Genomic DNA, 24,038 nt, shown 5'->3' with positions numbered 1-24,038 from the left:
TTATTCATGTATTAAAGAATAGGTTTAAGTGACATAAGTTTGCCCACTTTCCAATACATATATCAGTAATATTGTACCTCGTATAAAAAATAACCACAAAACGGTTTTATTATTAATTAATAATAATTACATTTGTTAATTAATTTCTTTAACAACTCAACAAAAAATAAATATTAAATATACCATAAAATTTAAAAATTAAATGAAAAACAAGAATAATATCTATTATTTAATTTAGTTGTAAGATGATAAATATAAAATTAAGTGTCGAATTATGTCTAGGATGCCTACATTATAGTAGGCATCTTTGACATAATCCTAAATCGACCAACCGGGTTAATTACGTCAACGAAACACTCTTGGCAAAAATTTCCCTAAAAATTTTATCATTATTACTGTGGCGTTAAAAATAATAGGAATTTTTACTAAAATTGTATATCTTTCTGAATTAACAATGAGTCAATATTAAAATATAATTAATTATTTTTAATACGCCATAGTGACTCCACAAGCTTCGAGTTACACATTAAAACTCGCTCAACTATGTTTTAGTTTACATTGAGGTACAAATGACCCCAAGGGTAAGACGGTAGAATGTGATTTATGAGGTCGTAAAGTTGCACAGGCGGCTGCCCTCGCGTTCACTTGTATAATTCATGTAGCCACGCTTGACCAAGTCCTAGGCTGGATTGACTTAGAGATTTATGGATCAGGTTGACGTAAACAAATATAATACAATATAAACTTGTTTTACGTATCCGAGGGAAAGAATAATACGTGGGTAACACTGAAAATGTTTAGAACTGGCCTGTAAGGAACATTGCATTGAAAACTTTTTTGAATTTCAATTTAAGAACTCTGTGGTAAACAATATAGGATATTGAATTCATTTGTCATTTGTTTTTGTGAATAGGCGGCAAATCAGAAACTCTTGTTACATGAAAAATTAACCTAAGGTGACTGAATTTTCGGTCAATGATTTATTATGACTTTCGTTGTGGATTTACTTAACAACAATGATACGCTGCGATTAACATTTCTTAATGAAGCCCCATCTCGTGCCACTTTTTACCTTTGGTTTACAGAGCTTAAGCATGGGAGTAGCAATCTCAATGATGATCCGCGTCAGGGACGTCCTATAACAGCAACTACTAAGATAACATCAGTGCTGTGCGACGCACGATAGAGGAAGATAAGAGAGTGATCTAGCAGCGGATACGAGCAAGCCTAGGCGTTGGTATGAGTCAAGTTCAAAACATATTACATGACATTAAGGCTAACAGGTAGCTTAGTACCAGATGGATTCCCCACACTTTAACCGACGACCAGAAACACCTTCGCATGGACTGGTGTCGCCGAATGTTAGATAAGTTCAACGGCCGTGACTCAAATGCCGTATTCATCATAGGTGATGAAAGCTGGCTATTTTGTTACGAACCCGAAACCAAAAGACAATCAGCTCAGTGGGTGTTTCTTTTCGATAATTGGCCAACTAAGGTAGGAAAGGAAGAAGTCAAAGAAAAAAGATGATTGCCTCAGTCTTTGTCGGAAAGGTCATTTCGCCTAAGTTGTGCTAGAAGATGGAAGGACAGTTACTGCAGACTGGTATGTCAATCGCTGTTTGCCTGTTGTCTTGGAAAAAATTCCTTCACCACGACAATGCCTCAGCGCAAGAACGCAAGCAAGAATTAATTATAAAATTCGAGGTATTCGCTTTACGAGCCCCGAAGATAAACGAAAATCAACCAAACTAAACGAAAACAAAGGAAAATCAACGAAAATAGGACGATGTGTAGAGAGGAAAAGTGATACTTTGAAAAACAATCAAAGTATTGGCAACTTTCTACATTAAGCCGCTTTTCATTTTCTAAACATATTCAGTGTTAAGCAGATGCTACAGTCGAAAGAGTTAGAACGCAGTTTTGCACGCTTTCAGCAGAACGTTCCCGCCTATATAAAAAATGAAAATTCAGTTCACGTCCAATTTTTTCTATATTTATAGGGATTATATAACTTTAATTAAAAAAATTGATATTTCAAGACTCCACTATGTTTTATTACAAACTATTTACCGACGGTTTGCGTTTCAATGACAATCTATGGCGGGATTCTTTACGAATATTTAATTTCTTTAAAAATCTGTGCAAAAAATAGGTATCGCAGTTTGAGTTTCACACACATCCTCTAGCTGGTAAACTAGGTCCCATCCAGCATCGGTAAAATCGACGGTTTGTTAATATATAAGAAAAATTTACGAGTACTATCAGTTACAAATAGTATATATCAAAGATAATATTAACGATATTAAATCCTAAACTAAATTAATCAGCAAATCAAAGGTTTCTTGCGAGACGGGAAGGAATATAATGAAGCTACCAGAATAATTGAAAAAGTATGCTCAGAATAACGAGAGCATCTCGATTCGCCGACGAAGCACTTGAAGTGCACAGAGCATTGGTATATTATGCGTGGAAATGGGAATTTTCTTTAATCGATCGATGGGTGGTACTGTATGTTTGGATTGGTTGAAGGGCGTGTTGCTCGTTATCATTAGATGCGCCTTAGCCAATGAGAAAGCGTCGCTGATAAGAGGTTGGGGTTGCGAGGAAGGGTGGCGTCAGTGCGGCGGGCGCTGTGGTCTAGGGCGGTTGTGCGATGCTCGCTCCCATGATGTTCCCCGGTACAGAGGATGAGCTGGATATGCGAGTGCCGCCGATACAACTAGAACATCTACCTGAAGTGTTCCTATGTATGTAGATTTGTGAGTGCTGTGTCTATTTTGTGAGTGATTCTGTGTTAAAGGATTTCATTTTCAGTTTTATTTTAAGTGTATATTACGCTTCTTTAATTGGGCTATATGAAATACGGTGATATTATTACCAAAATTTTTATAAATACTTATCTATCAAAATTTGCGATACTCAAGTCGATTTAAATTTATTTATTTTCTATTTGCTTAATATATTACAAATTACAAGTTACTGCGTAAGTTGAATAACGTAACTAAATTTGCGGAGTAAATTAAAAAAAATTTGGTACACACGATACAATGTTACATATACATACTACATATATACATGTACCATATACAACTTTTTTCATCTATGGCACATCCTTAGTCATAACCAGATCAAAGTTGCATTTTTAAAAGCTATGCATTAATAAGAACAGTCATGACCTTTCTATTCCTTTTTTGAATTTTAGACGTTTATTATTTTATGCTAAAATAGACGAGGATACCAAAAAATTTGTTTATGTGCAGCCAGTATCCCGAAATGTGGTGGATGTCACGAGATGATCGTAGACCGCTACGTCCTCAAAGTATCAGATCGTACTTGGCACGCGGGTTGTCTTCGATGTGTGGAGTGTCGTGCAATGCTCTCCGGGAAGTGTTTTGCAAGAAATAATCAGCTCTACTGCACTGAGGATTTCTTCAAGTAAGTCTCAGTTGCTCCTTTATTGGAAAACATACATTTAATTAGACTAGAATCAATAAAAATTTAGCCTTAAGTAAAAAAATTAAACCCTTCTTAAACTTAATTACCTACACTTTTTAAGCAAAAATTAGAGGACCAATCAAATCTTATTGCAACCAATCTCATTGTTGACCTGTCTCGATATATGAACTAGAAAAGCACATATATTCAAATTTTCACCAATCATACTATTAGTACATCGTTTTACTTGTTAATAAGATTGCAACATTCATATAAATTTTTTCGGTTGGGATTAATTAACATCATGTAGCTTATAAGAATATTAATGTAACAATATCACGTTGATAATGTTGTTTTGATTGCGGCTGTTGTCCTAGGCGGTTCGGTACAAAATGTGCAGGGTGCGGGCAAGGAATCCCGCCGACGCAAGTAGTTAGACGAGCGCAGTCGCATGTTTACCACCTGCGCTGCTTTGCGTGTGCGGCTTGCGCCAGAACTTTGAACACAGGCGACGAATTCTACTTAATGGAGGACGGGAAGCTTGTGTGTAAACCTGATTATGAAGCGGCTAGAGCTAAAGGTAAATAAATATTCTTATTCTACTAATTACAAAAAGCAATCTAAACACTATACTGCTAGTTCGATTGGTAGCTAAGCAATGGAAACCGACCCAGTAGCAATGATAAAATACTTTAGTACTGCCCAGAAATTTTACTATCAGGCAGGTTAGAGAGGCAAAAAATCATTTACCCATGACCTGCTCGTTTTTTAATTAACTAGAAATCATTATATAACAAAAGAAGAATGTATAGACAAGGTGCATTACTTTGACAAAGCGAATAAAAGATTAACCTTTTGGTTTTTCTTCCTTTAACACAAGATTGTCATGACAGGGGATGGTTCCATCGATGGGGATGCAGCGAGCAAAAGACCACGTACGACGATTACAGCGAAACAATTGGAAACCCTGAAAAGTGCTTACAGCAGTAGTCCGAAGCCTGCGAGGCATGTCCGGGAACAGCTGGCACAGGACACCGGCCTGGATATGCGAGTAGTACAAGTCTGGTTTCAAAATAGGTAAGTGCAACGAAAGTTTCCAAGATAACAATGACACCTATCTAACAAGAAAGAAAGAGGTATTGAATGAAATTATAGGGTTTCCACACATGTTTCCCTTTCCCATTTATTGTATTGTTTGAATATGAAATACCGTGGTTGAGACTTTGATGATCTTGAGTGACATGTTGATTATTTACACTAATAATTCTTTATTTCATATTTTTTTTGTAGTCGGTTTATAATCTTTTCATAATTCTTTGTTCATTTGGAATTATTTTATTTGTTACACATTTATCTATCAGATTTAAAAATATATTACATCAATACATTATCAACGATTAACTTTAGATACACGCTACGAATAATAGGATAGGTCCTTTCCATATGCTGTCTTTCAACGATACGGGGCGCCCTAATAAAATGTATATACATATGTATAAGATAAAGTACCGTTAGCAGGAAGCTAATGATGTGATGAAGCGAATGATATCAATTTCGACGATTATTTAAATGATCCTAATCCTTGGGGTTGATTTACTCTAGTTCAAACAATTTGTATGACTTAAAACTTGGCGATTTAAAATAGAGGCGGAGAGTTTCTTGCCAGTTCTTCTTGCCCGCTGCACGCCCTTGACTTGCAAAGTGGTAGTTAATGTACATTTAGAATCAAATTAAACATCTAATTAATTAATCTTTTCTGTTGACATTAGTAAGTGTACATGTTTACGTATATGAATAAAGATATTTTGAGTATGAAATCGATGGATAAAAAACCATTTGCAAATCGCTGGAAGGTTTTTCCTTTAATGGGTTCCACTCCAGTAGTTCGGTACAAATTTAAACTGTATATTAATATTTGTAAATATTGGAAATAAACGGCCTTGATTTTTATTATAAATAATGGGGTAGCTTCGATAAAAATGACGCACACAACGGAAAAAAAATTATGGTATCTTAGGTATATAAATAGGTATATAAATAGGTATGTAAATAGGGTAATATCCCTAACTTGCGTACTAACTACTAACTGACGAAAGACTGATCTTGAATTAGATTATCATGATTCATGTGCATTTTTTGCTTTTATTTTTTTTTATATGTATGTATCAGTTAAGTTTTTTTTTGTTTCTGTTAAGTATGTTTTTTCCTTCTTATTGTATTTGTAATATGTATTTTTGCACTTCTAGCCTACCTTATGTAATTTAATACATGTTTTTTACCTTTACTCACAGTGGTTGCCTGGAAGATAACGCTCGAAAGCGATAGGGCCGCCAGTTGCTTTACATTAAATTTTGTTTACTATTTTTTTTCTTTTGTGTAATGCAACGAAGTGTTAATAAAAAAATAAATAAATTTTACCTTAGATATATTAAGATCGATTACAAGAACTCCGGTTCTTAATTAAAAACACCACAGAATACAACAAGTGTATGTCTATTTAGATAAATTTACCTATGTGCACCCTGCGTATTTCTTTGAAATTAGTACATGAACATAATGATAATATTTGGACGTAGACCCATATTGAGAGTGTTTTGCATTAATATACACAAGTCATGCATTGTTCTTTAAATATTTTAATTGCTTTCTTTTAATAACTATAAAAAAAAATGTATATTAGATTCTAGTTCTAAATTGTAGATTAGATAGAATTGTATAGAGATTAAAATATTAGTTAAGTTGGTTGGGAATGGGAAAACAAATTTCTGCGTCTCCTAAAAAAATAATTAACAAAACAGACAAAATCGTTTAATAATTTGCAAAGTTACTACATTTAGTGTTCGTATTATACTATGTCCAAATATGCATAACTTAAAAACAACGCCAAATCGATTCACTGATGGATTTAAAGTGTTACTTCATTGATTTTTTGTGACAAATCAATTTCTTATAAACAATCGATTTACTTAACTGTGCATAAACATTTTCTTTCATGCATTTTTAAGCTAACAAGACGTTTATATATTGGATGCTAGGTTTAACAAAATTGAAGGCATGGTATCGTATTAATGTTAAGTGATCTGTGACTTGGTTCTATAACGATCTATGGTTATTGTATGTGATGACCTTGTTATACAAAAACTGACCTTAGCTCTTTAATCTATGGAGGCACATGACCTTTTGATACTTTTACAATATATTATTGATATTTATTTTAATTATCTACACAACAACTAGACAATAGTTTGGCCTTAGTTGTAATACCTATCCCTTAGAAAAAGTTCTTCGCAGGTAAATTATTAGTCCTACTTTAAGAAATGTATACGAATTTCGATCTAATCTACTTAACAGCAATTGAAAATATGAATATGAAGATAAGGTTTTTGACAGCCATGTCAGTGGTTTTGTACTTAGCTGTAATTAACAAATAATTTATAACATTCATCCAATAAATTATCCGATACAGGAAGATAATAATTTTGTCAATACAAGTTAAAAATTATTCTACTTTGTCCAATAGTTTATTAATAGCACAGTATGTTTTTTCGTGCGCGACTTGATTCAGTCACGGCGGCCGTCACGCCCTGCGCTTTGGCCTCGCCTCGTAAACTTGCATTTATCACAATGCCTTTATCAATTTACCTACAAACGAGTTGAATTCGTGCAAATATTCAATAGCTAGTTTAAATCAATTAATAAATTACTACAGTTTTATCTAAAAACATAAGTTTTCGTCTAACATTAAACAATTTGAAATGAATTCAATAATGTACTATGTTTTATCGTTAACTGTCGTTGTTTTTTTTACATTTATTTAGGCACTTCATTTATATAATTTACAACGCTATAATATAAAATGTACGAAAGACCTCTGGTCGTATCATGGGAAACAAAAATGTTTGTTTAGGCACAGATATAGGTCCTTTTGCCCAGGCACTAAATTTTCCTTTAGTAATACAATGATTAATATCCATTAGACAGTAAATCAATTTTTTATGACACTATACCATAGTGGAACCCACCTAAAAAAACTGACATCAATTCCAATACAATTACCGTAATGTATCGAACATATTACCCCGATAATATGAAGTACGTAATTTAGGGCGTTGTTCCAATAATCCAGTGCGATTACATCGCAGCAGGTCCGCGGGGAAGGCACTTTAATTAAGCTTTTTGTTAAAAGCTTCGGTCGGCTCCCTGCTACGCTAATCACACACGCAAAACGTACTATGTAACTTGTCTATAGTTTACTGTTTACCTAGGTATATTTTCTTTTAAAAGTCATCTGAATATGACGATATTATATTTTGTATATAAGTTATCACTTTATTTAAATACTAATTAGTGGACACTGCGTATACAAAAATATAAAAATTTTTGCTTCCGCGATAAATAATGTAATAATAATAATGTTAGTAAAGATATACTATTTATATGAATAAGGTAAAATTTATATTATATTATAAGGTATAGGATGAGAGAGACTAATGAGAGGGTCTAGGACGACTCAATATCATAATTAACCAAGATCTGCTTTACGGTTAAGACAAAATAATGGCGATCCCACTCTAGGTTACTTGTTTTTATATAAATAGTGATGCTGTAGATTTGAAATTAAAAAATAGATGCTATTACAGAAGAGCAAAGGAGAAAAGACTGAAAAAAGACGCAGGTCGGACGCGATGGTCTCAATATTTCAGATCCATGAAAGGCTCGGGCGGAGGTTCACCCAGACACGACCGCTTACTCGACAAAGATGAGCTTAAAATCGACTTGGATTCGTTTAGTCATCATGGTAAGTAAATCAAAAAGTTATAAATATCATGTAAAATCAAGACAATTAAAGGTAATATTTAAGGTAGGACATGAGAGCACACATAAATTACATTTAACTTAAGAATTTTGATGTAATTTAAAAAAGACACCTCTGAAATCATCTCACATTAAAATAGATATGTTACTTTTGTTATCATATTTCAAGTTTATGAATAGGTACATAGTATTAATAAAGTAATATTTTGTTTTAATTGTTTACTTTTTCCTACGAAATGTCTGAATTTCTATTGTTTGATTGTAACTTTTGTTTGTAGAGTTGAGCAACGACAGCTACAGTACGGCTGCAATGGGGGGCGAAGAGGGGTCTCCCGCGGGCGTGGGGGGCTCCCGTTTCGGGGCCACACCGCCGTACTTGCGCGCGCATTCGCCCCCCCACGCACACTACCACTACCCGCCGGACCACCTCGTCTACACCAATATCGGTATGCACTTATAATTATTGTAATGTGTTTTTCAGGTACTCTAGAAATATTAAGTCATATTAGAGCTACATTGTTTCTTTATATAACAAAGTAATTTTATCGAAAGTCGAGCAAACGGCCATGCTTTTAACATTTAATAATAATATCTACTGAAAATTCTGAATTTGTTCGAAAACATTTTGAATAGGGACATTTATTAAAAATCTTTCATAAACTACTGTTATTCTTTTGACTTTCATATAAAATCCTAACGCCTGCAAAAAAATTAGTTCAACAGATTTCTAGTTATTACTGCACATATACTACATTACTAAAATATATCTTTAAATATTTTAGTAAAGATAAGAGCGTGAATTTATTTGAATTTTAAACTGAGCAAAACTCATAGTTTTATATCACAATAAATAAGTTATCTTCTTACTTCTGAATGATGAAAATTCATATGATTTTTTTTGATAAACAAATCTATCATGATGTGATAATAATCAACAGGTCAAGCAATAAGCGGCGGTCTCGCTACCGGCGGTGCATCAGACATGAGCAGCTCGTCATCCCCCGCCGCTGGGGGCTATCCCGACTTTCCCCCATCACCAGACTCGTGGCTCGGTGAGCATTATTCACCTCGAGGATATCCCTAGCGGCGGCCACCGCCAGCGCACGGGCACTTAGCGCCCCCATCGCTGCCCGCGCCCTGCCCGCCGCAGATTGCATTGCAACCGCTCGAACTAGTTGTTAAACGTGAAATGTGACTTACAAACAATTTCATTAGCGGGTAATGCAGTTGTCATTGCGTACACTTATCATTTCAATTTACCACTAAAACATTGTTATAACATATACAATAGCGAGGCAAACAGCGCGAATTATTTTCCACTTCTCTACAGGTACTCGCCTCAAAACATTCTGTAGTTATTGAAAATTTCTTATGTTGACTGAAGCTTCTTATTTGAATGGGTTCAATGATGCTTGACGCATAAATGAAAATGCAAAAAATTTAAAGCGATAATGATTGATATACGGGTTTGTATAAATAATGAAACCTGTACTTACCCCGGAGTAACAAGCGATATCTATTGTCGACTTTCCTAATGATAACTTTGATGCTATCAGTGACTTTATCATTATCACATCGTCGGTACAGATAATCAGACTAATATATGAATTAACATAAAAAAGAAATTAAAACTTGAATTGATGTGATCCAAGCCTTTGAAGTCCGTTAGAAATAAAACATCGTTACAGGCTTATAAGGCAATACATTAGATAATGATAATAAATCAAACAATACTGTTTTGTGCAATGGATTGATTTATATATAGTCATGTAAAAGCGCAGCGTTTTAAACATTTCGTAATTTCTGTAAATATTAGAATATGTTTAATAAAGGAACTAATTTATATTAAATTGTAAATAGTTAAATGTATTTAATATTATTTACGCATGTAGGTAATAAGAAATTCTGGTGAAAGTCTAAGTCTTGTTTCAATGCAATGTAATTAACGTTATAACATAATCAAGTGTTTTATTGTAATGTAAATGTTTTACGATCACAACTTTGACAGAATACTGTATATACAATGAATGTAATTAAAAATCTATCAAATAGCTCATTAATTAAGTCCATAGTAATACTTTGTGCAAAGAATCTAGTCGAGAGATATCATGTATAATGTTATATGTAAATAAATAATAAACCATATTGTGCTAAAGTCAAGTTTTATTTACAGGCATTTCAATAATTTATAGTTCTGTCGTTGCTACACCCCAATATTGCTGCATTCGACCTTCGAGATCAAGCGATTCTTGGGATTGCGTATTTTTTTCTTGTATCACAGCGAAATCGTACTCCAAATGATATGGCATGAGCCTCTGAAGAGAACCAAAGTACGCAGCGTTTGGACCACAATTAGGCATACGGCCAGATCCAAAGCGGAATTCTGGCTTCAGAGCAGTGCCAAACGACCTTGCACTTCCGAAATGCTTCGAAAGAAATGGTAGTTTCGATTGTTTCCCCGCCAAATGTAGTTGCGGACTACTGCCTGATAATCCTTTGACACTTCTCAGTGTATTCGTATCTGTTTTTATTCCTTTTGATAGATTATCCAGTTCTTTATCGAATATCATTTGAGTGTTTTGTTCCAACATATATTCCCAGCATTTGAACTGCTCCTCAGATGATGGTATTTCTTCTTTACGTTCTTCTTTATCTTCCTCAACGCGGACCCGTATAGCTCTAGCGACTCCACCTCGCGGTTTTCTTTCTGAAGCTCTATTATGAGACCGGACACTTGCGTAATGCTGTTGGCTGAGAACTTCGCTAAGAGGTCTATCGCTTTGACCGCTCGGTGATGATCGATCACTATTCGATTTTGGAGATATCGAATGGCAGCAGGGTTCTAAACGTGAGCAACAGCAGTCGGATCGGCAAACCGGTTTAGTTGTGTTTATTGTTTGTCGCAACTCCCGCATTAGTAAGTCCACATCAGAACGTACAGTATCAAATCTCACTATCACCACAGAAATACAATCTTCAACGCCGTAACTTTGTGCCAAATCTTGTAGCCGTTTGGCTGCTAGAACAGGATTCCGTTCCGATCGTACTTCGGATATTGCAGCTTCAACAGATACAGCACTCCAGAATTTACCATTACCAAGTATGAGAAATTCGTCGTCTTCTTTTATCACAGTTTGAATCACATCTGGGTCCGGCACAGTGTTGGGGAATCGTGAGGAATGTCCTATTCTTTTATTATTCTCTGCGCCTAAACATAATGGTCCAGTTCGTCGACTCAATACGGCTTTAGTATCGCCAACATTAGCCAATCTCATATTGTATCTCCTAGTTGTTTGTCCGAATCCATTTTCTGGCACATTTATCTGAGACAAATGACACATGATAAGTGAGGCACCGTTTCTCTGGCCCTTTTCCTTTAGTTCTCTATGTGCTGATAAAACTACATATTTCATATATTCGTTGACAGTTTCCTTAATAGATTTTTCTTCTAGAAGCAATCCAGGTAAGCTTGTTTGCAATATCTTCGTCACTTCTGTATCGTTTTCTCCGTCTATAACAGCGAAAAGACCCTCTTTGTTACAAAATGATGGAAGACGTATTTGACCACAGGATAATTGTAACATTTTACTGGGACATTCTGAAAACCCTGTCACCCAGGGCGTGGTACCGGTGAGTTCCTCATGATAAGATGTCTTTTGAGTCCAAGCCGCTGAGTTTCGCCCGGTGACATCCACTAGGCTTAAGGGCCTTTGACATTTATATGCATTAAATTGTGATTCATCAACTTGCAGCCTCTGATTACAAGATATATCTAGAAACTTCAACTGCTTCGGCGCTAAAAGTCTCAGATCTATACTATCTAGTTCATTGTGGGCAAAATCTAGAACTTTCACAGAAGCGCTACAAGCAAACATGGGAACAGATCTAAGCCGATTCGAGTGAGCCCTGACAACTTTCAGATTATTGACTTGAGGCAAACTATCTGGAAGCTTCGTTAGAGAATTTCCGGATACGACGAGTTCCTCCATTTCAGGCCAGAAGTTGAAGAAATTTTCCGGCAAACTTGTCAAGCAATTGTAGGCCATGTGCAATATCTTCAAGCCTCTGAATGTGGCTATGACGTCGATGGATTCATCATTCAAACAGTTAGCTGTTAAGTAAAGGCGTTCTAGAATATGTGAGGAGACACCCCTAACTCGTGGTAAGCGGCTTAATCTGTTATTCGCGAGGTTTAATACACACAACCTATCGCAGACTGAAAAAAAGTTTTCTGGAAGAGCTTGAATAGAGTTATTGTGTAAGAGGAGTTCTTTGAGAGGTGACCTGAGCCGTGGCATCGACGGTATTGTCGATATTTTATTATGGGCTAAGTGCAAATGGCTAAGACTGGAGAGTTCACTGCAGAACAGGTGTTCAGGTAGGGATGTCAACTGATTGTTGCTTGCGTAAAGTTTGGTTAAGTCAGAGCAACCACTGAGCCATTGGGGTAATGACGTTAACTTGTTGTGGGATAAGTCTAACTCTATTAGGTTTATAGGCGGAACTGATGTGGTTAGACTCTCCAAATCTGCAATTGAAAATTTTCATTAGATTATTATTATTTAATTGGTGGATATTATATTTAGTGGGTATGTATGATTCTTCATAGACAAATATTTTGTTAAACGATTTTCTTAATTTTTTAACTAGGAAATGTACATTCGTTTTATTCCTAAACTGAACCGTTGATAAACTTTTAATTTGTTTTCGTGAACGAGACATATATAATCTCGAACATATGATTACTTATTTCGTTTGGTACCAAATTGTCCCACTGAGAGCTTTATCCCATACAAATATTTATTACTCACGTATGTAGAAGGTAAACTTACGATTAAAAGGAGCCCGTAGCACTCGTAGCGAGGCACCGTGTAAGGCCACGTGTTGTATCGCATTGTGTGACGCGTATAACTCCCTTAGACCGCGTAGAGATGACAATACAAGGACTTCCACCGCGTTGTGTGAAACGTCTAGGGTTACCAGATGCTGAAATTAATTTTAGTATTAGCAATTTTTTATTTTACTCAAAACTTCCCTAACACGGAAGAAAAGTTGCTGAACTATTTGTTCGGATAGTAATTCTGTGTTTTGGAGTGTGTATTATATTAACTGGGGCAATGCAGATTGCAGCTTTTGTCGAAATTATGTTAATACATTCTCTTCCGCTACCCAGGGGAAGTAAGTAGGGCTGCGGCATAGGGGCATATTCGCTCGATGCCACAAACCCCATTTCACTAACCATTTTCAACACAGTATGAAAAGGTTTGAATGTTCAAGTATTTCTTAGTAACTAACTAAACCTCTTTTTTTGCGCCTTGAGTCGTTTAATAACAATTCAGGAAGCAAGTAAAAAAAATAAAAAGCCTGTATACTTAATAAGGTAAATTGAAAATGTTTATAAAATGAAAAACTTAATGTAGAAAGAAAGTCAATACATTTATTGTTTTTCGAAGTAATCGGCTTTCCTACACAACGTCATATTCCAAGAAAACTAAAAGCAGTGAGTTCATTCTTCCGTAGGGGTCTCTACTATGGTACCAGGGCTCGTAAAGCAAGTATGAATTATATCTTTAGTTCTGGGAATAAATGAAAGTCGCCGGGCGCCAGGTTAGAACTCTATGGCGGATGACTCCTTATCTCGACAACTGCCATAGTCAAATCCATGCAAATGTGTTTCTGGTCGTCGGTTAAAGTATGGGGAATCTGGTACAAAGCTTCCTGACGCCTAAATGTCCGTGTATTATTTTTTAACTTGACTCATACCAATGCGTAGGCTTGCTCGTATCTACTGATAGGTCACGCAATCACTCACTCACTCACTCACTCACTTATCTTCCTCTATCAAGAAACTCAAATCGCGGCGGTTGAGTAAGCCCACAACAAAAGTCATAATAAATCATTGACCCGAACTTTTCTCGCGTTAGGTTCGTTTTCCCGTGTAACAAGAACTTTAGATATACCGCCAATTCACAAAAGCAAATGACAAATGAATGCAATATAGGACACAAGGTTACCATAGAGTTCTAAAATTGAAATTAAAAAAAAAGTTTTCATTAGCAACGTTTCTAACTGGCCAGTTCTAAACATTTTCAATGTTACCCACGTATTTATATGTATTCAATCTCATCCTCAATAATAGAGACTTTTGAAATTGGTACTAGGCTTAAATAAAATTCTTACATAAAAACCTCCTACGTACAAATATATTTTTTGTAACGATATCTATAAAATATTTTTATTTTTATAAGGGATATAATTGTAGAGAACTCACCTCATAATTACCAAGAATAATGCTTCCTTTTAATCTGTTGTGACGAAGATCAACATTGGTAAGAGGTGAACGATGCTCGCATTTGCTTTCTTCGCTTGGACTCATAGGTCTTGAACTCATCTGAAATTTCCAAGGGGAATAAATAGTTAAAAAATTTTTTAAATGTTTTTGCAGCTTGTAGCGTACTAGTTTGTTCTACTACAAAATTTGTTCGCATAGACAACTGTTATTAAAACGCATCGAATAGCAAGGCTGTAATGTCCTCGGCCCTGAGGCAACCTTCTGAGAGTAGGGAATGTGTACGGAAACTACGAAGGTATCTTGATATATATCAGTTTCCTGTATTAAAATCCAAACAATATGCACAAATATTTTATTCTCTTTGCCTCTATAGTAGGTATTTCAATAGAAGTTCAGTTGTAGGTACTGTATCATATGATACTTTTGGATGTATTTCAAAATATTTTTTTTTACATAGGAAATTCTCAAAACCTCTATATAACATTGAATCAGTTTTAAAAGCAATATAGGCTCCAATCCAAGTACTTACACAAATTTGTATGGAGCTTAGCTTACGTGGCTTACTTGTCTCATTAATAATGTTGTCTATGGTAAGTTGATTTACACCTTCAGTTCTTCATACATTTTGTTCTTGTACGAATCGGAATTTTAGATTCAATATGGACGAATGTATTTTGCAGTTAAACAGACAAAAAAAGGAGATGAGATTTAAAGCAAGTTTTTTTATTAACTTAACCTACGGCCTTATTCAATATAAGAATATTTGAAACATATCTAAAGTACCAGTATACTGTGTCTACTACTAAGAAAAAAACCGAAGTAATTAGATGCAACATTTTTTTCTTATTGACGAGATATGGCACAGCGCATTATATTATTAGAAAACTATTTCCCATTACACTGCAAAAGGAACCAACCAAAAAATATTTTAATTGGCTTTAGTGATAAATTTATGTACATATTTTTTATTATAATAAATTATATTGGTTAAGATGTATTAAACGAAACACCTTAATAAATTTTATGATTCTCATAGAAAATGAGACAATACATCTCACTACTACTATTACGTGAGTAATTACTACTTGAAGTGTACTGTGTAGTAGAGTTGTAAATCGGAGTAATTTAGGAGAAAAATTAAGATGATACGAAAAAAAAAATAATTTTTAAAACAATATTTCGTACAAGAGATTTCTCTGAGAGCTTTCTCAAGACTAAGAGCATCAAATAATAAAAAACAATCATTACCAAGGTCATATCATACATGAAAGAGTTTTATACTATATATGATAATTATGTAGATATGTTTACTTTAGCATTACTTACTCCAAAGTTAGTGATCATGTTTCGCGCAGCTACGATTATTCGTAGACGTGGAAGTTGTAGAACGTAGTCCAGAGATCTTAGTTCATTATCGCTTACTTGCAGCTCTTCTAACCTTAAATAATAAAAGTAAATTATGAAAATCAGTTCGGAACCCAGGAGTTTTTTTACTTAAGCCCATAACTTTTTAAGTATACTTTTTTTCTAGTTCGCGCTATCAACAACATTACGGTAGAGATACGACTTAGGGCCTGTTTCACAATGTCCGGATAAGTTCCAAATAAGCTATTTATTACTTATTGGTAGGATAAACAATATTTTTGTGTTTCACGACTGCCGATAGCGCTATTCGTCATTAAATGCGAAGTATCTTATTCGGAACTTTTATCTTTCGAATAATTTATGTGTTACATAGCTATTTGGTACTTTATCCATACATTGTGAAACAGACCCTTAATATCATTAATAATAAATGTCTCTGAATAAAAAAATATATTCAAATGAGCTCCGACGTTACTGCAATTATAATTATTGCGGATTGTTTACAATTACAACATTTCATCATTAGGCAATTTTTTTATATTTCCTATTTGGTGAAGGAACTGTTTTTTTGTGCCGGATTGACTATTATTAATTTATTGCAACACTGAAATGATATACACGATAAATGTTATATAAACTATAAAAAAAACAATGAAGTGGTAATAAATAACACGTAAATAGAGAAAGTCAGTCGTTATTATAAACAATTAATTCATATATATAATCAGGAACATCAACTATTAATTATTTAATCAATGTTTATAAAATATTTAATAAATCATCTAAATGTGTCATAAACATGCAAATTAATGCTAATACTATATCTAATATCTGTAATCATGTATGTAGCGAATATATAAAAACTACAAAACCGATTTCAAAAATTTTTGAGCATTATACATTTTCCGTGAGTATTTTTTTCTAAAAGATTTGTATTATTGTAAAAGCCGGCATACTTTGTTAATGCTGTAATTATATAAGAAATAAATAAACAGGCTATTAGTAAGATAAACCAAATTGCATTAAAATGTCTATCAATATACGGTTTTGTACGTATTGGAAAAGTCGTTAATAATAATTACATTTTATTAATTAAACAGTTCTGTGATGACCACACTCCTAGGTTATACGATCTAGAAAGGCATTCACCGTGAATAAAGAAATTTAGAATTAACTGACCTCAACCGAGATCTAAAAGGAAAGGTGATCGCAACTAAGAGAACCTACTTTATAAATGATTATGTTAATAATGTATGGTTGTTATTTAATTACAAGGAAATAGCTCGTACTATTCGTATCTGAATTAACACAAAACAAAATCAAATTAAAGCATTGCTTAATCTACTGAAGAAATTATTTATTTAAATAACAATATTTCGGAATATAGTATTAATTAACTTTCATAAAAACAAGTGCTCACCAAGATTTAAAAGGTCACATCATGTTCCAATTAATATCATATTCACACTTCACGTTACTGTGTAATTATTTATTTAAAAATGCTCAATTTATTAATTTAATCCACGAGGTGTTAATGTCTGAAGAATTCACGTATGTAACTGACCAAGACTGCGCGCGCGCCGCCCCACTGCTCACGTGTATCGCAATAAAACGCAAGACCGGGATACACAATCGATGTTACACATTGTTTATCTACAAATCTATGTAATCATTTCCTGTTTTATTAAATAAAAAAATATGAAAAAGCACTAAAGCGATGAATTTTTTATATGTGATAATACGTAAAGAAAAAATTAAATTTAATAATAATTCAATTTTTTTAATATAATGTAATGCACAACGGTAATATAACATATTTTTACCGTGAATGCACAAGTAGAGCTTTGCGGAATAATTTCAGGTTAAAATTGTTTTAAAAAAAAATTAATCAAATAAGTAAAATATAAAGTCAAATAGCAATATATATTATTATTTGTGTACACAATAGAAGGTCTGGAAGTAAGCCTGTATAAAGTTTTTGCATTTCTGGGAGTGTTAAGGAACGCCTTTTGGATTGAGGGTAGTACTAAATATGTACATCACAATACAATTGATAACAATCTTAACGCTTTACCCTTAGCATCATACTTTAGTAAGACTATAAGTTTGTTCAATGTCTGGAAAATTGAAAAAATTTCAAAAATTCTTCGAATACTACACCTTTTCTTTTGGTTAACCCTATAACATATTTAAAGGATCTCTAGCTACTGTAAGTTGGGTAGAACAGACTGTCTTCCCCTTGATAGATACTGCAAGTAGTGTTATTAGGCATTTTCTGGTGTGAAATACCTCACGTAAATAAGGTTAGACTTAAATTACTCATTAGTCTTATTTAGGCCAGATTGAAAAATCCGATTTTTTACATGTGTAAGTTGTGTATGTAATCTAATTAATTTGAATTAAATAAATTGATGAAATTTTATTTAACCTTTTATATTTGTTATATGTAGGATACTACTGCCATATATATATTATTTATTTTATTTGGTTGTGACCATATTCCAGGAAGCAGCAAGAGACGGTTACTTAATTTTCAATATATCTATTTCAAAAATATTTAAAACCCATTTTATCATTCATTAATAAGCTATTATGCAGTTTATTAAGAACTTTATTTCCGTTTTGAGGAACAATAGAATTAACGGATGATGCAAAATAGAAAAACAAAATGCAATCGGATCCCTTAATTGGCTTCAAGTTCCTTAAGATAAGACTGACAATTATAAGTTATTTTATACCTTGACATTTAAACAATAATGCTGAATTGATAGTGTTCACATCTGAAGACTTATTGTTTTGTTTAGAACAAAGTATTTAAGTACTTGCCTGACTTAACATGCCTTTTTTATAATCTCTTCATTGAGACATTATTGAACATTACAATCTAACAAACCTTAAGTCTAATAAGTAATTTAATCAAGATATTTAACGTAAAAAGTGCCCAATTACACTTCTTACCGTCTATTTAGGGAAATACAATCATGCTTTCTATTTTTATTCCACTTATCACTGTTATACACTTAACACTACCGTGCACACGTATTACAATAAAACAATATTTTTTACCAGAGTTCAGGTAACAGTTTTGATATTAAAAATATTTGTAATATAACTTAGGTGTTTTACTAGATTAATTTTTTTAAATATTAATTGCACTGACTCAATTGTTACTGTCTATGACTTGAATATGTAACTGCGATTAACTATTTGATTTTAAAACACCTCCCAAACAGTTTTTTGCATTAAAATTGTATTTATTTCAAATCAAACCTGAAATGAGTATTTTGTTTGAGATGTAATTCTACATATGTTGCCTAAATTGTCGAAAATTATCTTGCATGCTCTACATATAACGTGGGTAAATTTGTACAACATACACTAAATGTAAAAAAAATTGTTGCTATTTCCACGGTAATTTAGGGGAACGAATAAAAATGTTTTCTTGTAACATAAACAAGGACATTGTAAGTATTGGGGGTTGCGCGAACAGCAAGTGAAGGTGCGCACGCGTCGTTGCACAGATGTAGATAGCCCAGTACTTGGTGCACGGCGTACTCACTCAAAAAATTGGCACACAACGGATATATCTCCTCAATTACTGACAACCGTTCTTTGTGATGTAACATGTGTACGTAGTAACATAAGAGAAGTCGTATAATGACTGATAGCGCTATCAAAATTGTATATTCTATTATGTGAGCGATGGAGTTTCCAATTAGTTAACATATAAATAATTGCCGTTTGTTGGACTCGCAAAACTCGATAATGGCTGGGACAAATAAAAAATAGGCGTCAAATACATAGATGCTTTAAGAAATAAGTGTTTCATAGCAGTAGAATGAACATTGGTCTTTCGTCTTATTTTAAATTAGACATATTAAATATATTATGTAGGTGATGATACAAAGCTAACCGGGTCATCTAGTAATTATTACAATTGACTAAATCACATAAATTAAAACAAAATGGTATCTCTCCGTATGTTATATTATTAGTTACAAGCGAAACTTATCAGCTATTTAAAAAAGTAGGATATACAAATAGAATATAAATACTTTTCAAAAATATATAAGTTCACGATTAGAAATTAGTTGAAAACATTACGTAATCGTTGACGATTAAAGGAAAATAGATAAATGAATAAATAATAAAACGATTTGGACAAAAATAAATACATATATGAATTTAAATTTCTACATATTGATTTAAGTGGATGGGAATATATATAAAAATTTAGAACACACAAACTAATAAATCTCAGGTAACATTCACATTTTAAAAGGAAACTCGATTAATAATTTTGAGTAAAAACTATCTAACTTATATTTTAAAAAAATATGAATCGAATATTATTTATTTCTTATAAAAGGGAATAGAATCCTTCTTTAGCACTATCTAAAAAGTAAATAGGTTCAAAAAGGAATTTTACCCACAGTTGTGTGTCAAAAGATGATTTGTATTTTTCGCAGTACGTGAAACATTTAAGCAATGAGCACACCAAGAGGTACTAACGGCTACGCTTCGTCGACCGACCGTAAAGAAATGGAATCCATAAAACCAAAGAACTGCCTATTCAAACGCTTCATACAGAGCATCTACGTCTGACCAATTAAAATTGCGTCATTCAAAACCTACCTCCATGGCGTGGTGGTCAACGCTTTACAATCTCTGCAAAAACAAAGATTTCTTTCTGAAAGACGATTTATCTTTGAAAAGTCTTGATTTGAGAATTGTTTTTTAAGAATGTGTCCCATTACAAATTTACGGACTGCAGGTCTTTAAATCAAGAAAATATTGGAATTGAATTTATTGCATTGAAACAAACATTTTTTAATCATACACAAAAATTTATAATTAGTTTAGTAGATTTTTTTTACATTATAATAACTTATTTAGGTCGATACATTAAGTTATTATTATATATAGTCTCTGCAATGCACGGCACAATAATTAAAAAGGTTACTTGATTAAAAGTCGTGCGTTTCTATGTCATAATCTCTTAAATCTCTGTTTGAATTCTCAGTATAAAATATTATTAATTATTATTATACTAAAATAAAAACTATATTTATACAGTGGTGTTCATTGAACTCAATATTGATTTCGGTACGATATTGAACAATCTAATATATAATAAATGTTTTACTTACTGTACTAGTTGTGACATTTCTTTCGGGAGTTCTGAAATATTGTTATTGCTTATATCCAGATGAGTAAGGGCCTGTAGCGTGCATGTTTGTTGTGGTAAATGGTATAAGGTATTCCCGCGCATGCGTAGAACGCGTAGAGCAAAATCCGCGCCATGTTGCGCTAGGGCCGTCGCAAGGCAAGATCTACCACCACCACTGAGATCCAATACATTTGGTGGCTGCGTACTTTGAGTGGCCTGGAATATACTTGGTACGTAAGTAAATACCATATTTTTTTATAATAAGGAATACCAACGATGTCCCTTAATATGCTTATAATATAATACTGTAAAATACACTTTAATACAAAGCAATTAGGAGGAACAAAAGTGCTAACATTAGACATGTAGGCGTAATATTTTCCCGATATTTGAGACTAAATCCTTCGCGCTTAAATTGTTGTATAAACTTGTACGCACGGCTCGATAAGCAGTTAATATTAAATTAAAATTAATTTATTTGAAGTATTTGATAACTAGTACGGTTTCGCATTAACGTCGTAGATGTATGGTATATGTTTTAAGCACTTTCTAAATGTTTAGATTAATGTTGAGTATACAATTAGTATTGATGAAGCAAAAATAGATAAAGGAAAATACATTTACTATTCAGATAATATTAAGTAGTTTTAATTTAAAAAAAATAATTTATCATGTCATTTGGTTGGTTTGGTTTCAAACGGCTCTTTTAAACCAAAACTCTCATAAAAATAAAAATTGGTGCATTTATTTAGAAGGCACTGGCACTTGTGATAACCGAATTAAATAATAAATACACAGAAAAACTGACGCACCGAATAAAATTTTCCCCTATATATCGTTGGTTCCAGACTATCCAAAAACACATCCTCATTTTGAGTAAACACATCCAAACTATCACTGTCCTCAGATATCATTTTACGTATATTCAAGGTTTTATAATCTACTATACAATAGATTGCACTTATAGCACGAGACCGTCGACCTCAGCATTGTTATTCCCAAAGACTATGTAATAACTTCCATTCGTTTTATTATTCTGGTCACGCTTGTTGAAAAATGACTTATGAGTGGCCTTGCGATCTTCACATGTTTCTACAAAACCATTTGTACGCTGGCAAAGTCTACGTTAACTTTGAGTACGCGAAAGCACGACTGAGTGATACGATTTGACTGTCTGGTCTTGGTAGACCTGCCCCGCTAACTTTAGTTATCTCGAGCGTGACACTTGCAGGGTGATGCGCACGCGATGTAATGAATTTATTAGTAACGTAACTAATTTTGATCGCTATGGATTTTGTTATTGTAAGAATCTCTATAACCTATTAAGAGTTGATTTAGCGTAACGCTATATCGGTCTTCATTAAAGAACTCACTAAGTAATATTTTTATGAAATATTATTTATCGGTCAATGAATGCGTAATATATATCTTAAGCCATATTACTCTTCACTCGATAGTACGACGTTTATTTAATTTTTGAACACAACCCTAATCAAATTATATAATTATAAAGTCGCTTAGGTAAAAAGATTTCTAGTAATTTTCTTTATGCGAATGGTTCGTTAGTTTGAGAAGTGTACCGGAATTCTCAATAATTTGCTCATAATTCAAAACGGTGATCCGAGACACACTATGAACGCAAGAAACTTATTTGCAAGCATTTAGAATCACTCATGCATACTGAATGGGACTCTAGAACCATCTACAGTAAGCCCTAGATCGAACTTATATATTACTTACATCTTTAAGCCAGTTGAACCACATATTTCTCTCCCATACTGTGCTGAATCCTAAAAATAAGTGATTGAGTCCTGAATCTAAAAGATTGTTTCCTTGCCAACGAGGCTTAATGCATATCACCAACCTCTGCGCTTTAGGTGGGCAAAACTCAATAGATCCCCCACTCAATTCAATTTTGTCCCAAGTTGTTCCTAGACAGATAAAGAGAGGTTTTATAGGTCAATAAAAGAGTCGAACATGTAATATAGCTAGCCATATATCAATGATCGTTCTTACCTAAAATATGTAGCTGCGACCCAAAAATCTGTGCAGACCTTGGCTTCCACTGTGGAAAAACATGACCTTTAAGAACATACACGGTTCCGGACTTATACACTCCACTAGATCGTGACGCTGGTCCAGCACACCATCGCAGGCTGTGTCGCATCTCAGGATCCACAGCCAAGCGAAGCCGACGAGCTTCTGATCTCCATCCGAGTTTCATAAGAAATTGCTCCTGAATCCTCCATGGGTATTCATATGATTCCAATCTTCTTGTCTGTTCGCCAATTTGCAGCCACAATGTCAGTTCCTCACTAAACCCAAGTTTTTTGTTTACATCTTCTGCTGTGGTATTATTGGACACTTTCACTAATTTACTGGGTGCATCGACCGCGTACGGCTGCAGCCCTTCAAATACACGTATCCAGGTGAACTCTGAATGGGTTTTGAAACCCCTGGTGGATGACAACCGGCGTAGAGACTTGCGCGGGACGGTGGGCGATGAGGCGTGCAGCCCATCGTCGCAGACCATAGCGGCAGATGGACGCAAGGCACGGAGGCCGCTAACGTAATGTCCGCACGGTGCCCACTATTGCATTACAATTAGGTCGAGCGAGGTGGGGGTGGGAAACATGTTGTTCGGTCAATCGGGAACACTGTATGTAAATTTAATTCAGACATACCGATTGCATAGTAATGTCTATGACAACTGATAACCATTTTTTACATCCTTACTCTTAATAAACAATACCTAAGGTTCAATTTAAGACTAGAGTTTGAACTGGTTAGTAGCGTCGGTTCCGCGTCGCCAGTTACCCCACCTGCTGAGTCACCTGCTGTGTGCAAGGACCATGGACCCTTTGTTTTTAAGAAAGGACTATATATTACATCACAATAAAATAACGGTATATATTTTAATAGAACAAATTGAAATACGCTTAAGATAAAACAACAGTAT

General features: G+C 34.0%; 2 protein-coding genes across 9 annotated transcripts in view; one reads left to right on the top strand and one right to left on the bottom strand.

Annotated features, from left to right (window-relative positions):
* Positions 1-10,382, top strand: part of LOC111001766 (LIM/homeobox protein Lhx3) — a 32,549-nt gene extending 22,167 nt beyond the window's left edge. Inside the window, exons 1-7 of one of the 6 annotated variants that reach the window (XM_022271767.2) lie at positions 2,633-2,749; positions 3,263-3,437; positions 3,809-4,017; positions 4,331-4,514; positions 8,078-8,235; positions 8,531-8,698; positions 9,191-10,380. In XM_022271767.2, coding sequence (XP_022127459.2) covers positions 2,656-2,749; positions 3,263-3,437; positions 3,809-4,017; positions 4,331-4,514; positions 8,078-8,235; positions 8,531-8,698; positions 9,191-9,336 — 1,134 coding nt within the window. In that variant the 5' untranslated portion in view covers positions 2,633-2,655 and the 3' untranslated portion in view covers positions 9,337-10,380. Of the gene's footprint in view, positions 1-2,632; positions 2,782-3,262; positions 3,438-3,808; positions 4,018-4,330; positions 4,515-8,077; positions 8,236-8,530; positions 8,699-9,190 lie in introns of those variants that run through there. The other 5 variants (XM_022271768.2, XM_045631685.1, XM_022271772.2 and 2 more) reach the window with 5 other exon arrangements.
* A 15-nt stretch (positions 10,383-10,397) lies between these two features.
* LOC111001769 (protein phosphatase PHLPP-like protein) lies at positions 10,398-24,038 on the bottom strand. Of its 3 annotated transcripts, XM_022271775.2 has the most exons (7): positions 23,096-24,038; positions 22,820-23,010; positions 21,060-21,295; positions 15,871-15,982; positions 14,524-14,643; positions 13,085-13,238; positions 10,398-12,780 (listed from the first exon to the last, which is right to left on the bottom strand). In XM_022271775.2, exons 1-7 carry the CDS (start codon positions 23,610-23,612, stop codon positions 10,439-10,441), a joined length of 3,672 nt encoding a protein of 1,223 aa, XP_022127467.2. In that variant the 5' UTR covers positions 23,613-24,038; the 3' UTR covers positions 10,398-10,438. The 3 variants fall into 3 exon arrangements, with proteins under 3 accessions (XP_022127467.2, XP_045487638.1, XP_045487639.1); XM_045631682.1 differs by lacking the exons at positions 22,820-23,010; positions 23,096-24,038 and adding an exon at positions 21,892-22,182; XM_045631683.1 differs by lacking the exons at positions 21,060-21,295; positions 22,820-23,010; positions 23,096-24,038 and adding an exon at positions 17,330-17,461.

Source organism: Pieris rapae, chromosome 16 (assembly GCF_905147795.1).
Source record: "Pieris rapae chromosome 16, ilPieRapa1.1, whole genome shotgun sequence".
Lineage (NCBI taxonomy): Eukaryota > Metazoa > Arthropoda > Insecta > Lepidoptera > Pieridae > Pieris > Pieris rapae.
This window is presented reverse-complemented; position numbering and strand designations above follow the sequence as displayed.

What these genes read in the sequence shown, in the direction of transcription:
- LOC111001769 (XM_022271775.2), bottom strand. Translation starts at nt 23,612, where the DNA reads ATGGTCTGCGACGATGGGCTGCACGCCTCATCGCCCACCGTCCCGCGC. An exon ending in GTCGCAGCTACATATTTTAG is followed by an intron (nt 23,011 to 23,095) that starts GTAAGAACGATC and finishes TTATCTGTCTAG; the next exon opens with GAACAACTTGGGACAAAATT. An exon ending in ACATGATCACTAACTTTGGA is followed by an intron (nt 14,644 to 15,870) that starts GTAAGTAATGCT and finishes TGGAAATTTCAG; the next exon opens with ATGAGTTCAAGACCTATGAG.